The sequence below is a fragment of the Mobula hypostoma genome, chromosome 5 (assembly GCF_963921235.1).
Source record: "Mobula hypostoma chromosome 5, sMobHyp1.1, whole genome shotgun sequence".
NCBI classification, from domain to species: domain Eukaryota; kingdom Metazoa; phylum Chordata; class Chondrichthyes; order Myliobatiformes; family Myliobatidae; genus Mobula; species Mobula hypostoma.
The window spans coordinates 118,690,059-118,706,527 of record NC_086101.1 but is presented as its reverse complement, the minus strand read 5'-3'; the positions used below and the strand labels follow the sequence as shown (position 1 = coordinate 118,706,527).

At 46.8% G+C, this 16,469-nt stretch overlaps 1 protein-coding gene across 1 annotated transcript in view; it reads right to left on the bottom strand.

Annotated features, from left to right (window-relative positions):
• Positions 1-491: 491 nt before the first annotated feature.
• Positions 492-16,469, bottom strand: part of LOC134347333 (voltage-gated potassium channel subunit beta-2-like) — a 52,287-nt gene continuing 36,309 nt past the window's right edge. Inside the window, exon 14 of the mRNA XM_063049730.1 lies at positions 492-825. Within this exon, the coding sequence (XP_062905800.1) occupies positions 736-825 (90 nt within the window). The 3' untranslated portion in view covers positions 492-735. The remainder of the gene's footprint in view (positions 826-16,469) is intronic.

Below are 16,469 nucleotides of genomic sequence, written 5' to 3'. Positions count from 1 at the left end.
CAATAAGACAATTCAGAACCGTTTTGCTCACTGTGGTTTCAAACATTCAGGCTTAGAAATGCTGGAAACAGCCAGAAGTAAAAATGAAACAATTTCACTACTTCAACGAATTAGGACCTACAAAGAATTTGTAGGTATTGACAATCATCTTGAATGTTACAACGAAAATGAAGATTTGCAAGATTTGCAGGATCTAATGCATTGTATTAGGGTAGTCCATTACCTGCACTAGATGTCTGCACGCTGATTTTGTTCATTCACGGTCAATCAAAAGAACATGGTAGTGTACACTGGACAAATTCCTACGTTGATAACTATTAGGAGCTTAAACACAGTTTTATAGTATTGCAGTAGCATTTATAGTGTTCTAATTTAAGTACATAATTTGTTACTCAGTTAAAAGTTAGCTTGTCTTTTGTATACCTTTTTAACTATTTCCACGAAACTTCAGCTAATTGGGGCAGGCATTTAACTGGGCGAAAATGTGTTGCTCCCAATGCATCGCAGTGAACCGGAATCCATGGAATATCTTTACGATGACACATGGGAGTAATGTCCGTGAAGGAGCCAGGATTGCGTCTCTAGTGGCGCTGGGATGAGGAATGTGAGGAGCTGGGGGACTGAGCACAGCGGGGGCCCCCGTTCCATGGGGATGAAAATACTTGAATGTAACACAAATCCAAACGGCAAGAGGGTACACGTTATGGAAAGCAGTCTCCCTGGACCGTGCCTCCTCTAAGACTTTAAGTCCCATCTCCCAGTGGGCTTGTTTCCCACAATGGCATCCACCTGGGCGACAATTTCAGGAGTCAGTTGATTGAGGATCTAGGCGGAGAAGGAATGAAGATATGTTAGTACAGAATGGGGAAATAAATGGAGAAAATAAACAAGTTAAACAACCCACCAGCGACCCTAACTGCCTGCACATTGGTCAGGCCAGGACAGAATTGAAGTGCCGACTTTATACTTGCAATGAACACACGATGCAAAAGATATATAATTAAGAAAAGAATAGGAAAGATAAAGGCAGATAAGGTAAGGTAAGGTAAGATAAAAACACAAAGCTGAACAAGGAATATTGATTAGAAGTTTAACTTTGTGACAAGCAACTCTGAACCTTTGGAAAGGTCATGCTGTTATTCTTGAAAACTGAGGTTAGCAATAATCCTCTTGGGTCCTGGAAAATGAAAATCTTCACACATGGAGATGAGGAAAAGTGATTCCTTACGTCCTTATAAATTCTCTCAGAAGTTATGAAATGGGCAAGTTACCTCATAATGGCATGTTTGAACCAGAACATGTACCACAAGATACTGACACAAAAGGATTGTTTTTTTTTCCAGGAATGTGTTTTTCCCACCATGGATATTCTCTCTTCTCCCCGTCCCATCGGGCAGAAGGTACAGAAACCTGACAGCACTTGCCACCAGGCTTCCATCCAACCGCTATCACACTCTTGAATGATAATTATCTCCCATTCTACTGTGCTGTCCTCCAAAGGCATCACAACCTTGTTGTAGGGCTTGGAGGCTTGCAACCCTCAATGACCCAGAGAGCTCAGCTGGCTGGACTCAGGGCCTTGTGCTCCCATTCCAGGGTCACCCATGCCAAACAGGTCAAAGGGTAGAGGTCAGACTAAGAGTGGTCCACTGACCCTGCAACTTCAGGGGTTCAGCTTAGGGCTAACAATCCAGACTGGTCAATCAAAATTGTTTAGAAACAGCAATGATTAATCCTCCTATATCTGTTTGTTATGGCATACACAGAGAGAGGTGGAGGAGCTTCATTATTCTCCAAATACTAGCAGTGTAACTGGCAGGAAGTACTTCATTGTGGCTCTCGGACACAAACAAATGCTTTTCCCCGCATCTCGTTACATGTGGCTATAATAAAGTTCAAAGTTCAAAGTAAATTTATATATATATATGGTACATATCTGTCACTATATACAACCTTGAGATACATTTTCTCATGGACATACTCAATAACTCCATAATAGAATAATAATAATAGATTGCACGAAAGATTACCCAACTAGGGTGTTCAACCTGCCTGCAAAAGGCAACAAACTGTGCAAATATAAAAAGAAAGAAATAATAATAAAAAATAAAAAAACAATACATATCATGAACATGAGATGAAGAGTCGTTGAAGGAGAATCCATAAGATGTGGGAACATTTCAATGATGGGGCAAGAGAAGTTGAGTGAAGTTATCCTCTTCTGTTCAGGAGCCTGATGGTTGAGAGGTAGTAACTGTTCCTACAGTGAGAACAGTCCTACACCATGGCCTGGGTGGTGGGGGTCTCTGAGGATGGATTCAAAGTACATTGAACTTGGAAATTTGAATTTTGAAGCTGTCCTTTTAACTTCAGGCTGATTATTACCAGCAATTTACATTAAGATCTGAGAACTGGTTCTTGTTTACAACACAAAGCTGAACAATGAGTATCTGTAGAAGTTTAACTTTGAGACAAACAACTCTGTCTCTTTGGAAAGATCATGCTGTTATGCTAGAAAGCAGAGGCTAGCAATAATTCTCTCAGTCCTGGAAAGTTTAAAATCCGTCACATATGGAGATGAGGAACAGTGCTTCCTTATGTCCTCATAAATCCTCTTATAAGTTATATAATGTTGAGGCTTTATAAAGGCACTGGTGAGGCCTCATGCAGCATTGTGAGCAGTTTTGGGCCCCTTGTCTAAGAAGGGATGTGCTGACATTGGAGAGGGTTCAAAGGAGGTTCATGAAGATGATTCTGGGATTGAAATGCTTGTCACATTAAGGGTGCTTGATGGCTCTGGGCCTCTACTCAGAAGAATGAGGGATGATCTCATTGAAACCTATCTAATGTTGAAAGACCTTGATAGAGTGGATGTGGAGAGGATGTTTCCTATGCTGGGGGAGTCTAAGACCAGAAGACACAGCCTCAGAATAGAAGGATGTCCCTTTAGAACAGAGATGAGGAGGAATTTCTTTAACCAGAGAGTGGTGAGTCTGTGGAATTCATTGCCACAGACAGGTGTGGAGGCCAAGTCGTTGGGTATATTGAAGTAAGAGGTTGAAATATTCCTGGTTAGTCAGGGCATGATGGGATATGGGAAGAAGACAGGAGATTGGGTCTGAGAGGGAAATGGATCAGTAATGCTGGAATGATGGAGCAGACTCGATGGGCCAAATAGCCTAATTCTGCTTCTATATTTTAAGGCTTTATGTTCCTACACATGGGCAAGTTACCTTACAATGGTGTGTTTGAACCAGAACATGTGCCACAAGAGACTGACACGAAAGGATTTTTTTTTGAAGAATATGTTATTTCCCAACCCAGACATTTTCTCTTCTCCCTCTCCCATCGGGCAGAAGATACAGGAGACGGAGAGTATGTATCACCAGGTTCCAGGACATCTCCTACCCCACAGTTATCAAACCCTTGAATGGACCTCTTGTACGATAAACATCTCCCACTCTACTTTGTTGATTTCCAAGAGGGCCACAATGTTGCTGTAGGGTTTGGAGGCTTGCGTGCCTCGATGACTCGGAGAGATCTGTTAGCCGGAGCCAGGGCTCTTGGTCGGTCACTCATCCCAAACAGGACAAAGGGATAGAGGACAGACTAAGAGTAGTCCACCGGTCCTTCACATTCAGAGCTAATAACTCTGACTGGTCAAAAAAATGTTCTGGAAACAGCAATGAAGAATCTTCCAATGTCTGCGTGTGATGGCATGGACAGACGGAGATGGGGGACCTTCACTTCTGCCCAGCGGCATCACGGGCAGTAAGTACTTCGTTGTGACTCTTACACTTTAATTGAATTCTGCGCTGCACCCTCTCTTCAAGTGTCACACTCTGGGCTCCATTCTGTTTTCCTTTTTAACTACTTTGATGTCAATACGTATCAATGATCTGTCCGGACGGCGCACAAACAAAAGTTTTTCATTATATCTCGGTAGAGGTGACAATAATAAAGTTAAAAGTTCAAAGTAAATTTATTATCAAAGTACATATAGTGCCTATAAAAAGTATTCAGCTCCTTGGAAGTTATTACGTTTTATTGTTTTACAACATTGAATCACAGTGGATTTAATTTGGCCTTTTTTGACACTGATCCACAGAAAAGACTCTTCCTTGTCAAAGTGAAAACACATGTCTATAAGTTGGTCTAAATTTATTACAATTACTAAACACAAGATAATTGATTGTATAATTTCTCAGCCCCTTCAAGTCAGTATTTAGTAAATGCACCTTTGGCAACAATTACAGCCTTGAGTCTGTGTGGATAGGTCTCTATCAGCTTTGCACATCTGGACACTACAAAGCATCATCACAGCCTGATGCAACCACCACTGTGCTTCATGGTAAGGATGGTGTATTTTCAATGATGTGCGGTGTTTGGCTTATGCCAAACATAGCGTTTAGTCTGATGGCCAACAAGCTCAATTTTGGTTTCACCAGACCATAGGATCTTCCTCCAGCTGACTTCAGAGTCTCCCACAAGTCTTCTGGCAAACTCTAGCTGAGATTTCATGTGAGGTTTTGTCAACAGTGGGTTCCTCTTTGCCATTATCCCATAATGCTGTGACTAGTGAAGCAGCCGGGCAGCAGATGTATGTGCAATCTCACCCATTTCAGTCACTGAAGCTTGTAACTCCTCCAGAGTTGTCATAGGTCTCTTGGGGGCCTCCCTCACTAGTCCCCCTCTGGTACGGTCACTCAGGTTTTGAGTACGACCTGCTCTAGGCAGATTTACAGCTTGACCATATTCTTTCCATTTCTTGATGATTGACTTTACTGTACTCCAAGGGATATTCAGTGACTTGGAAATTTTCTGTATCCATCTGCTGACTTGTGCTTTCAATAAGATTTTAGTGGTGTTGCCTGGAGTGTTCTTTTGTCTTCATGGTGTAGTTTTTGCCAGGATACTGACTCACCAGCAGTTGGACCTTCCAGATAGAGGTGAATTTTTACTACAGTCAACTGCACACAGGTGATCTCCAATGAACTAATTATGTGACTTCTGAAACTAATTGGCTGCACCAGTGATGATTTGGTGTGTCATATTAAATGGGGGTGAATACTTATGTAATCAATTATTTTGTGTTGAGTGGAGTACTGCGTGGACACAACAGTTCTACTCAGGTCTGACAAGGAGCTTTAAAAACCCCCGTCTCTATAAAGGAGACAGTTACGGCCTAGTGGAACGGTCACTGTGGGAGCGGTTGTTGGCACAACAGGGCTTCGGGGAGGATGGGCAGAAGCTTGGTGAGTTCATTCCTTATGAACTTACTTACAGAGTCTTATTCAACTCCAGAGAGAGTAGGGGCATGTCTACAAAGCCAGTGTTCTGTTCTGACTGTCAGAGGTGGAATTTCCAGGAGACTCCCAGCCTCCCCAGTGGCCACATCTGTGCCAGGTGCATGGAGATGCTGTTTCTTAGAGACTGTGTTAGTTAATTAATCAATAACCTTTGGCTTGTTAGGGAAAGTGAAGCCATGATAGACAGGAACTACAGGGAGGAGTCACCCCAAGGTGACAGGAGACAGGTAAATGGATGACTGTCAGGAGAGAGAAGGAAGAATATCAGATAGTGGAGAGCACCCCTGTGGCTGTCCCCCTCAACAATAAGTACTCCATTTTGAGTACTGTTGGGGGGGTAGGGAAGAGGACCTACCTGGGGGAAGCAACAGCGGCCGTGCCTCCTGCACTGAGCCTGGCCCTGTGGCTCAGAAGGGTAGGGAACTGGAGAGGATGGCAGCAGTAATAGAGGACTCTGTTGTCAGGGGGCAGATAGGTGATTCTGTGGACACAAAAAGCAATCACGGATGGTAGTTTGCCTCCCAGGTGCCAGGGTCTGAGATGTTTCTGCATGTGTCCACAATATCTTGAAAAGGGAGGGTGAGCAGCCAGAAGTCATGGTACACATTGGTACCAATGGCATAGAAAGAAAAAGGGAGGAGGTCCTGAAAAAAGAATACAGGGAGTTAGGAAGGAAGCTGATAGGTAGTAATCTCGGGATTGCTGCCTGTGCCACACGACAGAGAGGATAGGAATAGAATGAAGTGGCAGACAGATATGTGGCTGAAGAATTGGAGCAGGGACAGGGAATCAGATTTCTGGATAATTGGGACCTCTTCTGGGGCAGGTGAGACCTGTACAAAAGGGACGGGTTGCACTTGAATCTGAGGGGAACTAATATCCTTGCGAGTAGATTTACGAGAGCTGTTGGGAGCGGTTTAAACTATTATGGCAGGGGATGGAAACCAGTATGACAGAGCCAAGGATAAGCCAGCAGGTTTACAAGTAGATAACGGGTGTAACATGAATGTAAGGAAGGACAAGCCAATGACTGGGTACAAATGCAGACAGAGCAAAGAGTTAAATTGTACCACAGAGGCAAAATTCAAAAGGGAAAAGAATGCATGACTGAAGGTGCTGTTTTTAAATGCACATAGTATTCCAAATAAGGTGGTTAAACTTATGGCGCATTGTCGGTATGACAATGTGGGCATCACTGAGTTGTGGCTGCAAGAAGGCTGCAGCTGGAAGATTAACATCAAAGGGTATACTTTGCATTGAAAGGACAGGCAGGAAGGCATTGGCAACGGTGTGGCTCTGTTGCTAATTACATCTTTAGACAGAGGTGACATAGGGTTGAATGTTTGTGGATGAAGTTAAGAAATTGCGAGGGTAAAAGAAACATTATGGGAGTCATATATAGGCCTCCAAGTAGTAGCCAAGATGTGGCGTTCAGATTGCAAAGAGAGCTGGAAAAGGCTTGTAATAAGGGTAATGGCACAATTGTAATGGGGGACTTCAATATACAAGGGGATTGGGAAAATCAGGTTGGTGTCAGATTGCAAGGGGGGAATTTGTTGAATGCCTATGAGATGGATTTTTAGGACAGCTTGTGCTTGAGCCTACTTGGGGAAAGGCTATCTTTGGTTATTACTTGGGTGTTGTCTAATAACCCAGATCTTATTAGGGAGCTTAATGTAAGGGAACCCTTAGGAGACAGTGATCATGTATGATTGAATTCATTCCGCGATTTGAGAGAGAGAACCATAGCTCACATGTATCAGTATCGCAATGGAATAAAGGGAATTACAGAGGCATGAGAGAGAGAGGAGCTTGCCCAGGTGGATTGGAGGAGGATACTGGCAGAGATTGCTGAAGTTTCTGGGAATAGTTCACAAGGCACAGGGTGGATATGTCCCACAGAGGAAGACGTTCTCAAATGGCAGGGTAGGCACCCGTGGCTGACAAAGGAAGTTAAGGACTGCATAAAAGCCAAGGAAAGAGCCTCTAAGGTAGCAAAAGTGAGTGGGAAGTTGGATGATTGGGAAGCTTTTAGAATCCAACAAAAGGCAACTAAAAAAGCAATAAGGGAAAAGATGAACTATGAGGGCAAGCTAGCCAATAATATAAAGCAGGATACCAAACATTTTCTCAGTTATTTAAATAATAAAAGGGAGGTGAGAGTTGATATTGGACCACTAGAAAATTATGCTGGTGAGGTAGTAAGGGGGGGGGGCAAAGAGATGACAGGTAAACTTAATGGGTACTTTGCATCTGTCTTCACTGTGGAAGACACTAGCAATGTGCCAGAGGTCTGTGAGTGTCAGGGAGCAGCAGTGAGTGCCATTGCTATTACAAAGGGAAAGGTGCTAGGCAAACTCAAAGGTCTTAAGGTGGATAAGTCACCTGGACCAGATGGACTACATCCCAGAGTCCTGAGAGAGGTTGCTGAAGAGATAATGGATATATCGGTCATGATCTTTTCAGAATCACTTGATTCTGGCATGGTCCCAGAGGACTGGAAGATTGCAAATGTCACTTCATTCTTTAAGAAGGGAGGAAGGCAAACGAAAGGAAATTATAGGCCAGTTATCCTAACCTCAGTGGTTGGGAAAGTGTTGGAGTCTATTATTAGGATGAGGTTTTGAGGTACTTGGAGACCAATGATAAACTAAGTCAAAGTCAGCATGGTTCTGCAAAGGGAAATCTTGCCTGACAAAACTGTTAAGACTTCTTCAAGGAAGTAACAAGCAGGCTAGATAAAGTAGAGGCAGTGGATGTCATTTACTTGGATTTTCAGAAAGCATTTGATAAAGTGCCACACATGAGACTGCTTAATAAGATATAATTCAGTGTCGTTACGGGAAAGATTCTGGCATGGCTAGAGGACTGACAGGCAGGAGGCAGTGAAAGGGAATAAAATGGACCTTTACTGGTTGGCTGCCAGTGACTAGTGGTGTTCCTCAGGGATCAGTATTGGGACCTCTACTTTTCTCATTGTCAATGATTTAGATAATGGAATTGATGACTTTGTGGCAAAGTTTATGGATGATACGAAGATAGGTTGGGGGGAGGGGGGTAGGTAGTGCTGAGGAAGCAATGTGATTGCAGCAGAACTTAGACAAATTGGAAGAATGGGCAAAAAAGTGGCAGATGGAATACAGTGTTGGGAAATGTATGATAATACATTTTGGTAAAAGGAACAATAATGTGGACTATTATCCAGATGGGGAGAAGGGTCAAACATCAGAGGCGCAGAGGGACTTGGGAGTCCCCGTGCAAGACTCTCAGAAAGTTAACTTACAAGCTGAGTCTGTGGTAAAAAGGCAAATGCAATGTTGGCATTTATTTCAAAGGGAATAGAATATAAAAGCAAGGAGATAATGCTGAGGCTTTATAAGACACCAGTCAGGCCGTACTTGGAGTATTGTCAACGGTTTTGAGCACCATATCTCAGAAAGGATGTGTTGGCATTGCAGAGAGTCCATGGGAGGTTCACAAGGATGATTCTGGGAATGAAGGGGTTAACATATGAGGAACGTTTGGCAGCTTTGGGCCTGTACTCACTGGAATTTAGAAGAATGAGGGGGGGATCTCATTGAAACTTATTGAATGTTGAAAGGACTGGATAGGCTGGATGTGGAGAGGATGCTTCCTATGGTGGGGGTATCCAGAACTAGAGGACACAGCCTCAACATTGAGGGGCGATCCTTTAGAACAGAGGCAAGGAGGAAATTTTTTAGCCAGACAGCAGTAAATGTTCTGTGGAGGCCAAGTCCGTGGGTATATTTAAGGCGAAAGTTGATAGTTTCCTGATCGGTCAGAGCATCAAAGGATATGGCGAGAAGGCAGGCATACGGGGTTGAGTGGAGTCTGGGTCCTGGGTGGTGGGGGTCCCTGATGACGGATGCTGCTTTCCTGCGACAATGTTTCGTGTGGATGTGCTCAAAGGTGGGGAGGATGTGATGCACCAATTAATAAACGTATTACCACTGATTTAGTAGTTCATTTTCTCTTGCCTTTCTTTACTAGCAATATACACTCAGTGGTTACTTTATACAGTACCTCCTGTACCTAATAAAGTGGCCGCTGAGTGTATGTGGTTATACCGTCTTCTGCTGCTGTAGCCCATCCACTTCAAGGTTCGATGTGTTGTGTGTACAGTGATGCTCCTCTGAGCACTCTTACTGTTGTAACGTGTAGTTATTTGAGTTACTGTTGCCTTCCTGTCAGCTTGAATCAGTCTGGCCATTCTCCTCTGATCACTGTCATTAACGAGGAGATTTCACCCACAGAACTGCCACTTACTGCATGTTTTTTGTTGCACCATTCTCTGTAAACTCCAGAGACTGTTGAGCGTGAAAATCTCAGTTTCTGAGTTACTCAAACCACCCCATCTGGCACCAACAGTCATTCCACAGTCAAAATCACTCAGATAACATTTCTTCCCCATGCTGATGTTTGGTCTGAACAAGAACTGAACCTCTTGACCACGTCTGCATGCTTTTATGCATCGAGATGCCGCTGCATGATTGGCTGATTATATATTTGCATTAATGACCAGGTGTACAAGTGTGCCTAATAATGTGGCCAGTGAGTGTATAGCGGAAAGATTCGTCCATTCATTGCAACTGACATCTTCCACAACCAAGTTCAACTGGATTACTAACCTGTGTTCCAGAGCGGAAATCTCCAACGTTTATGTAGGATGGCCGAAGCTAATTGTAAACCTTGGCTTGTCACCTGGTGTTGTTTGAGCACTGTGTTATTGCGAGGCATTTAAAGCAATTAGAGTCACTGTGCTGGGTAACAGCGCACAAGACGAGCTGCTGGAGAAACGCAGCAGGTCCAGCAGCATCTGTGGGGGAGGGGGTGGTGGAACGAATTGTTGACATCTCGGGTCGAGACTCCGCATCAGGACTGAGAGTGCAAAGAGGAGATGGTCTGAATAAAGAGGTGAGGAGTCCCCTCTCACCCTCCCACCCCCCTCCTGTTCCCATCTGCCCATCATCATATCTGTGCTACACCTTCCTCTATCAGATCCCACCACCTGCAGCCCTTTGACACCTGGATCCACCCATCATCCTCCAGTCCCTGTCACTATTCCCACTCTCCCCTCCTCCATCTGTCCATCACCCTCTTTACCTGGATCCACCCATCACCTCCAGCCTCGGTTGCTATTCCTACTCTCCCCCACCCCCCCGATCTGCTCATCACCTCTTCGCCTGGATCCACCCATCACCTCCCAGTCTCTGCTACTCTCTCCATCTGGCTCCATCTGCCTATCCCCCTCTCCATCTGCCTATCCCCCTCCTTCTCCCCTGGATCCACCCAACACCTCCCAGTCTCTGCCACTATCTCCATCATTCCATCCTAAATCTGACTCCATCTGCCTATCCAACCTCCTTGTCCGGATCCACCCATCACCTTGCCAGCTCTCACCTCACTGGGTCTCTGATGCGCAAGAGGCCCCCTGTGGGCTTTTGAGTGTGCAAGCGTTTTCCCAGTTCGTAGCTCCCACTAAGTTGCCCGATGTGTTCCGTCACTACCATGACTCAGCTAAAACATTAATTACACTGTTTTTCTTGCCCTACGGATATGGAACACTGACCACCTCCCTTTGTGCTCTCAGTCCTGAAGAAAGGTCTCAACCCTAAATGTTGACTGTACGTTTCCCTCCACAGATGCTGCCTGACCTACTGAGTTCCTCCGGAAATGGTGTTGTATAGCATCAGGAGATATTGTGACAAGTTCAGCTCAGGGAAGACTTCAGAAAAGGGAAAGGTTTGGGCTGGGAATTCCAGTACAGCTGAACTTGGAAATCTGGGAAGGTGGAAAGGGAGGTTCCAAGGTTGTAGGGGTGCAGAGGGTTTGGAAGATTGGTGAGGGTTGTAGAGGTTGGGTGGGGGGGAGGGGGAATGTGGGGAGGAAGTGGTTGGGTATTTGGTGTGTCAGACCACAGGTTGGGAAATCAAGGCCAGATTGAATATGTGTGTAGGGAAGTGGGAAGAGTGGGCTTGAGTTGGGGGAGGGAAGTGATCTGCAAGTATGAAAGAAATTAGAAAAGCTAAAAGAAGATACGAGGTTGCTTTGGCAAGTAAGGTGAAATCCAAAGGGTTTCTACAGTTATATTAATAGCAAAAGGATAGTGAGGGATAAAATTGGTCCCTTAGAGAATCAGAGTGGACGGCTATGTGTGGAACCAAAAGAGATGGGGGAGATTTTGAACAATTTCTTTTCTTCAGTATTCACTAAGGAAAAGGATATTGAATTGTTTAAGATAATGGAAACAGGTAGGGAAGTTATGGAAACTATGATGATTAAAGAAGAGGAAGTATTGGCGCTTTTAAGGAATATAAAAGTGGATAAGTCTCTGGGTCCTGACAGGATATTCCCTAGGACCTTGAGGGAAGTTAGTGTAGAAATAGCAGGGCCTCTGACAGAAATATTTCATATGTCTTAATATCTCAAATGTCATTAGAAACGGGGATGGTGCCAGAGGATTGGCATATTGCTCATGTTGTTCCATTGTTTAAAAAGGGTTCTAAGAGTAAACCTAGCAATTATCTGCCTGTAAGTTTGACATCAGTGGTGGGTAAATTAATGGAAAATATTCTTAGAGATGGTATATGTAATTATCTGGGTAGACAGGGTCTGATTAGGAACAGTCAACATGGATTTGTATGTGGAAGGTCATGTTTGACAAATCTTACTGAATTTTTTGAAGAGGTTACTAGGAAAGTTGATGAGGGTAAAGCGCTGGATCTTGTCTATATGGACTTCAGTAAGGCCTTTGACAAGGTTCCACACGGAAGGTTAGTTAGGAAGGTTCAATCGTTAGGTATTAATATTGAAGTAGTAAAATGGATTCAGCAGTGGCTGGATGGGAGACGCCAGAGAGTAGTGGTGGATAACTGTTTGTCAGGTTGGAGGCTGGTGACTAGTGGTGTGCCTCAGGGATCTGTACTGGGTCCAATGTTGTTTGTCATATACATTAATGACCTGGATGATGGAGTGGTAAATTGGATTAGTAAGTATGCAGATGATACTAAGATAGGTGGCGTTGTGGATAATGAAGTAGGTTTTCAAAGCTTGCAGAGAGATTTGGGCCAGTTAGAAGAGTGGGCTGAAAGATGGCAGATGGAGTTTAATGCTGATAAATGGGAGGTGCTACATTTTGGTAGGACTAATCAAAATAGGACATACATGGTAAATAGTAGGGCTTTGAAGAATGCAGTAGAACAGAGGGATCTAGGAATAATGGTGCATAGTTCCCTGAAGGTGAAGAAAGCTTTTGGTATGCTGGCCTTTACTAATCAGAGCATTGAGTATAGGAGTTGGGATGTAATGTTAAAATTGTACAAGGCATTGGTAAGGTCAAATTTGGAGTATTGTGTACAGTTCTGGTCACTGAATTATAGGAAAGATGTCAACAAAATAGAGAGAGTACAGAGGAGATTTACTAGAATGTTACCTGGGTGTCACCTCCTAAGTTACAGAGAAAGGTTGAACAAGTTGGGTCTTTATTCTTTGGAGCATAGAAGGTTAAGGGGGTCTTGATAGAGGTATTTAAAATTATGAGGGAGATAGATAGAGTTGACATGGATAGGCTTTTTCCATTGAGAGCAGGGGAGATTCAAACAAGAGGACATGAGTTGTGGGTTAAAGGGCAAAAGTTTAGGGGTAACACGAGGGGGAACTTCTTTACTCAGAGAGTGGTAGCTGTGTGGAATGAGCTTCCAGTAGTAAGTGGTAGAGGCAGGCTCGATATTGTCATTTAAAGTAAAATTGGATAACTATATGGACAGGAAAGGAATGGAAGGTTATGGGTAGAGTGCAGGTCGGTGGGACAAGGTGAGAGTAAGCATTCGGCATGGACTAGAAGGGCCAAGGTGGCCTGTTTCCGTGCTGTAATTGTTATATGGTTATATATGTGGTCTCTGGTTAAGATCATGAGGAAGCCATTTGGTTCCACACACTGTTTGCAATGTTGTTAAACTGGAAAGGGTGCAGAAAAGATTGAGATCTAGAGTCCATTTTATCACCCCAGAGGTCCATTCAAGAGATTGATAACAGCAGGATAGAAACTAACCTTGAGCCAGATGGTACGTGCTTTCAGGCTCTTCTATCTTCTGCCCGGTGGGAGAGAGGAGAAGAGAGAATTTCCGGGGTGGGTCTAGTCTTTGATTATATTTATTACAATACTTAAAGGGCATTTGGACAGGTGCGCGGACTGGGGAGGCATTTGGACAGGTGTGAGGACTGGGGAGACATTTGGACAGGTGCGAGGACTGGGGAGACATTTGGACAGGTGCGAGGACTGGGGAGGAATTTTGACAGGTGCGAGGACTGGGGAGGAATTTGGACAGGTGCGAGGACTGGGGAGGCATTTGGACAGGTGCGCGGACTGGGGAGACATTTGGACAGGTGCGAGGACTGGGGAGGCATTTGGACAGGTGCGAGGACTGGGGAGACATTTGGACAGGTGCGCGGACTGGGAAGGCATTTGGACAGGTGCAAGGACTGGGGAGACATTTGGACAGGTGCAAGGACTGGGGACACATTTGGACAGGTGCGTGGACTGGGGAGGCATTTGGACAGGTGCAAGGACTGGGCAGACATTTGGACAGGTGCGCGGACTGGGGAGGCATTTGGACAGGTGCGAGGACTGTGGAGGCATTTGGACAGGTGCGAGGACTGGGGAGGCATTTGGACAGGTGCGAAGACTGGGGAGACATTTGGACAGGTGCGAAGACTGGGGAGGCATTTGGACAGGTGCGCGGACTGGGGAGGCATTTGGACAGGTGCGAGGACTGGGGAGACATTTGGACAGGTGCGAGGACTGGGGAGGCATTTGGACAGGTGCGAGGACTGGGGAGACATTTCGACAGGTGCAAGGACTGGGGAGACATTTGGACAGGTGCAAGGACTGGGGACACATTTGGACAGGTGCGTGGACTGGGGAGGCATTTGGACAGGTGCAAGGACTGGGCAGACATTTGGACAGGTGCGCGGACTGGGGAGGCATTTGGACAGGTGCGAGGACTGTGGAGGCATTTGGACAGGTGCGAGGACTGGGGAGGCATTTGGACAGGTGCGAAGACTGGGGAGACATTTGGACAGGTGCGAAGACTGGGGAGGCATTTGGACAGGTGCGCGGACTGGGGAGGCATTTGGACAGGTGCGAGGACTGGGGAGACATTTGGACAGGTGCGAGGACTGGGGAGACATTTGGACAGGTGCGAGGACTCGGGAGGCATTTGGACAGGTGCGCGGACTCGGGAGACATTTGGACAGGTGCGCGGACTGGGAAGGCATTTGGACAGGTGCTAGGACTGGGGAGACATTTGGACAGGTGCTAGGACTGGGGAGACATTTGGACAGGTGCGAGGACTGGGGAGACATTTGGACAGGTGCGCGGACTCGGGAGGCATTTGGACAGGTGCGAGGACCGGGGAGACATTTGGACAGGTGCGAGGACCGGGGAGGCATTTGGACAGGTGCGAGGACTGGGGAGGCATTTGGACAGGTGCGAGGACTGGGGAGGCATTTGGACAGGTGCGAGGACTGGGGAGGCATTTGGACAGGTGCGAGGACTGGGGAGGAATTTGGACAGGTGCGAGGACTGGGGAGGCATTTGGACAGGTGCGCGGACTGGGGAGGCATTTGGACAGGTGCGCGGACTGGGGAGACATTTGGACAGGTGCGAGGACTGGGGAGGCATTTGGACAGGTGCGAGGACTGGGGAGGCATTTGGACAGGTGCGAGGACTGGGGAGGCATTTGGACAGGTGTGCGGACTGGGGAGACATTTGGACAGGTGCGAGGACTGGGGAGGCATTTGGACAGGTGCGAGGACTGGGGAGGCATTTGGACAGGTGCGAGGACTGGGGAGACATTTGGACAGGTGCGAGGACTGGACAGGGATTTGGACAGGTGCGAGGACTGGGGAGGCATTTGGACAGGTGCGAAGACTGGGGAGACATTTGGACAGGTGCGCGGACTGGGAAGGCATTTGGACAGGTGCGAGGACTGGGGAGACATTTGGACAGGTGCGCGGACTGGGAAGGCATTTGGACAGGTGCCAGGACTGGAGAGACATTTGTACAGGTGCGAGGACTGGGGAGACATTTGGGCAGGTGCTAGGACTGGGGAGACATTTGGACAGGTGCGAGGACTGGGGAGACATTTGGACAGGTGCGCGGACTCGGGAGGCATTTGGACAGGTGCTAGGACTGGGGACACATTTGGACAGGTGCGAGGACTGGGGAGGCATTTGGACAGGTGCGAGGACTGGAGAGGCATTTGGACAGGTACGCGGACTGGAGAGGCATTTGGACAGGTACGCGGACTGGAGAGGCATTTGGACAGGTGCGAGGACTGGGGAGGCATTTGGACAGGTGCGAGGACTGGGGAGGCATTTGGACAGGTGCGAGGACTGGGGAGGCATTTGGACAGGTGCGAGGACTGGGGAGACATTTGGACAGGTGCGCGGACTGGGGAGGCATTTGGACAGGTGCGAGGACTGGGGAGACATTTGGACAGGTGCGAGGACTGGGGAGACATTTCGACAGGTGCGAGGACTGGGGAGGCATTTGGACAGGTGCGAGGACTGGGGAGGCATTTGGACAGGTGCGCGGACTGGGGAGACATTTGGACAGGTGCGCGGACTGGGGAGACATTTGGACAGGTGCTAGGACTGGAGAGACATTTGGACAGGTGCGAGGACTGGGGAGACATTTGGACAGGTGCTAGGACTGGGGAGACATTTGGACAGGTGCGAGGACTGGGGAGACATTTGGACAGGTGCGCGGACTCGGGAGGCATTTGGACAGGTGCGAGGACCGGGGAGACATTTGGACAGGTGCGAGGACCGGGGAGGCATTTGGACAGGTGCGAGGACCGGGGAGGCATTTGGACAGGTGCGTGGACTGGGGAGGCATTTGGACAGGTGCGAGGACTGGGGAGGCATTTGGACAGGTGCGAGGACTGGGGAGGAATTTGGACAGGTGCGAGGACTGGGGAGGCATTTGGACAGGTGCGCGGACTGGGGAGGCATTTGGACAGGTGCGCGGACTGGGGAGACATTTGGACAGGTGCGAGGACTGGGGAGGCATTTGGACAGGTGCGAGGACTGGGGAGGCATTTGGACAGGTGTGCGGACTGGGGAGACATTTGGACA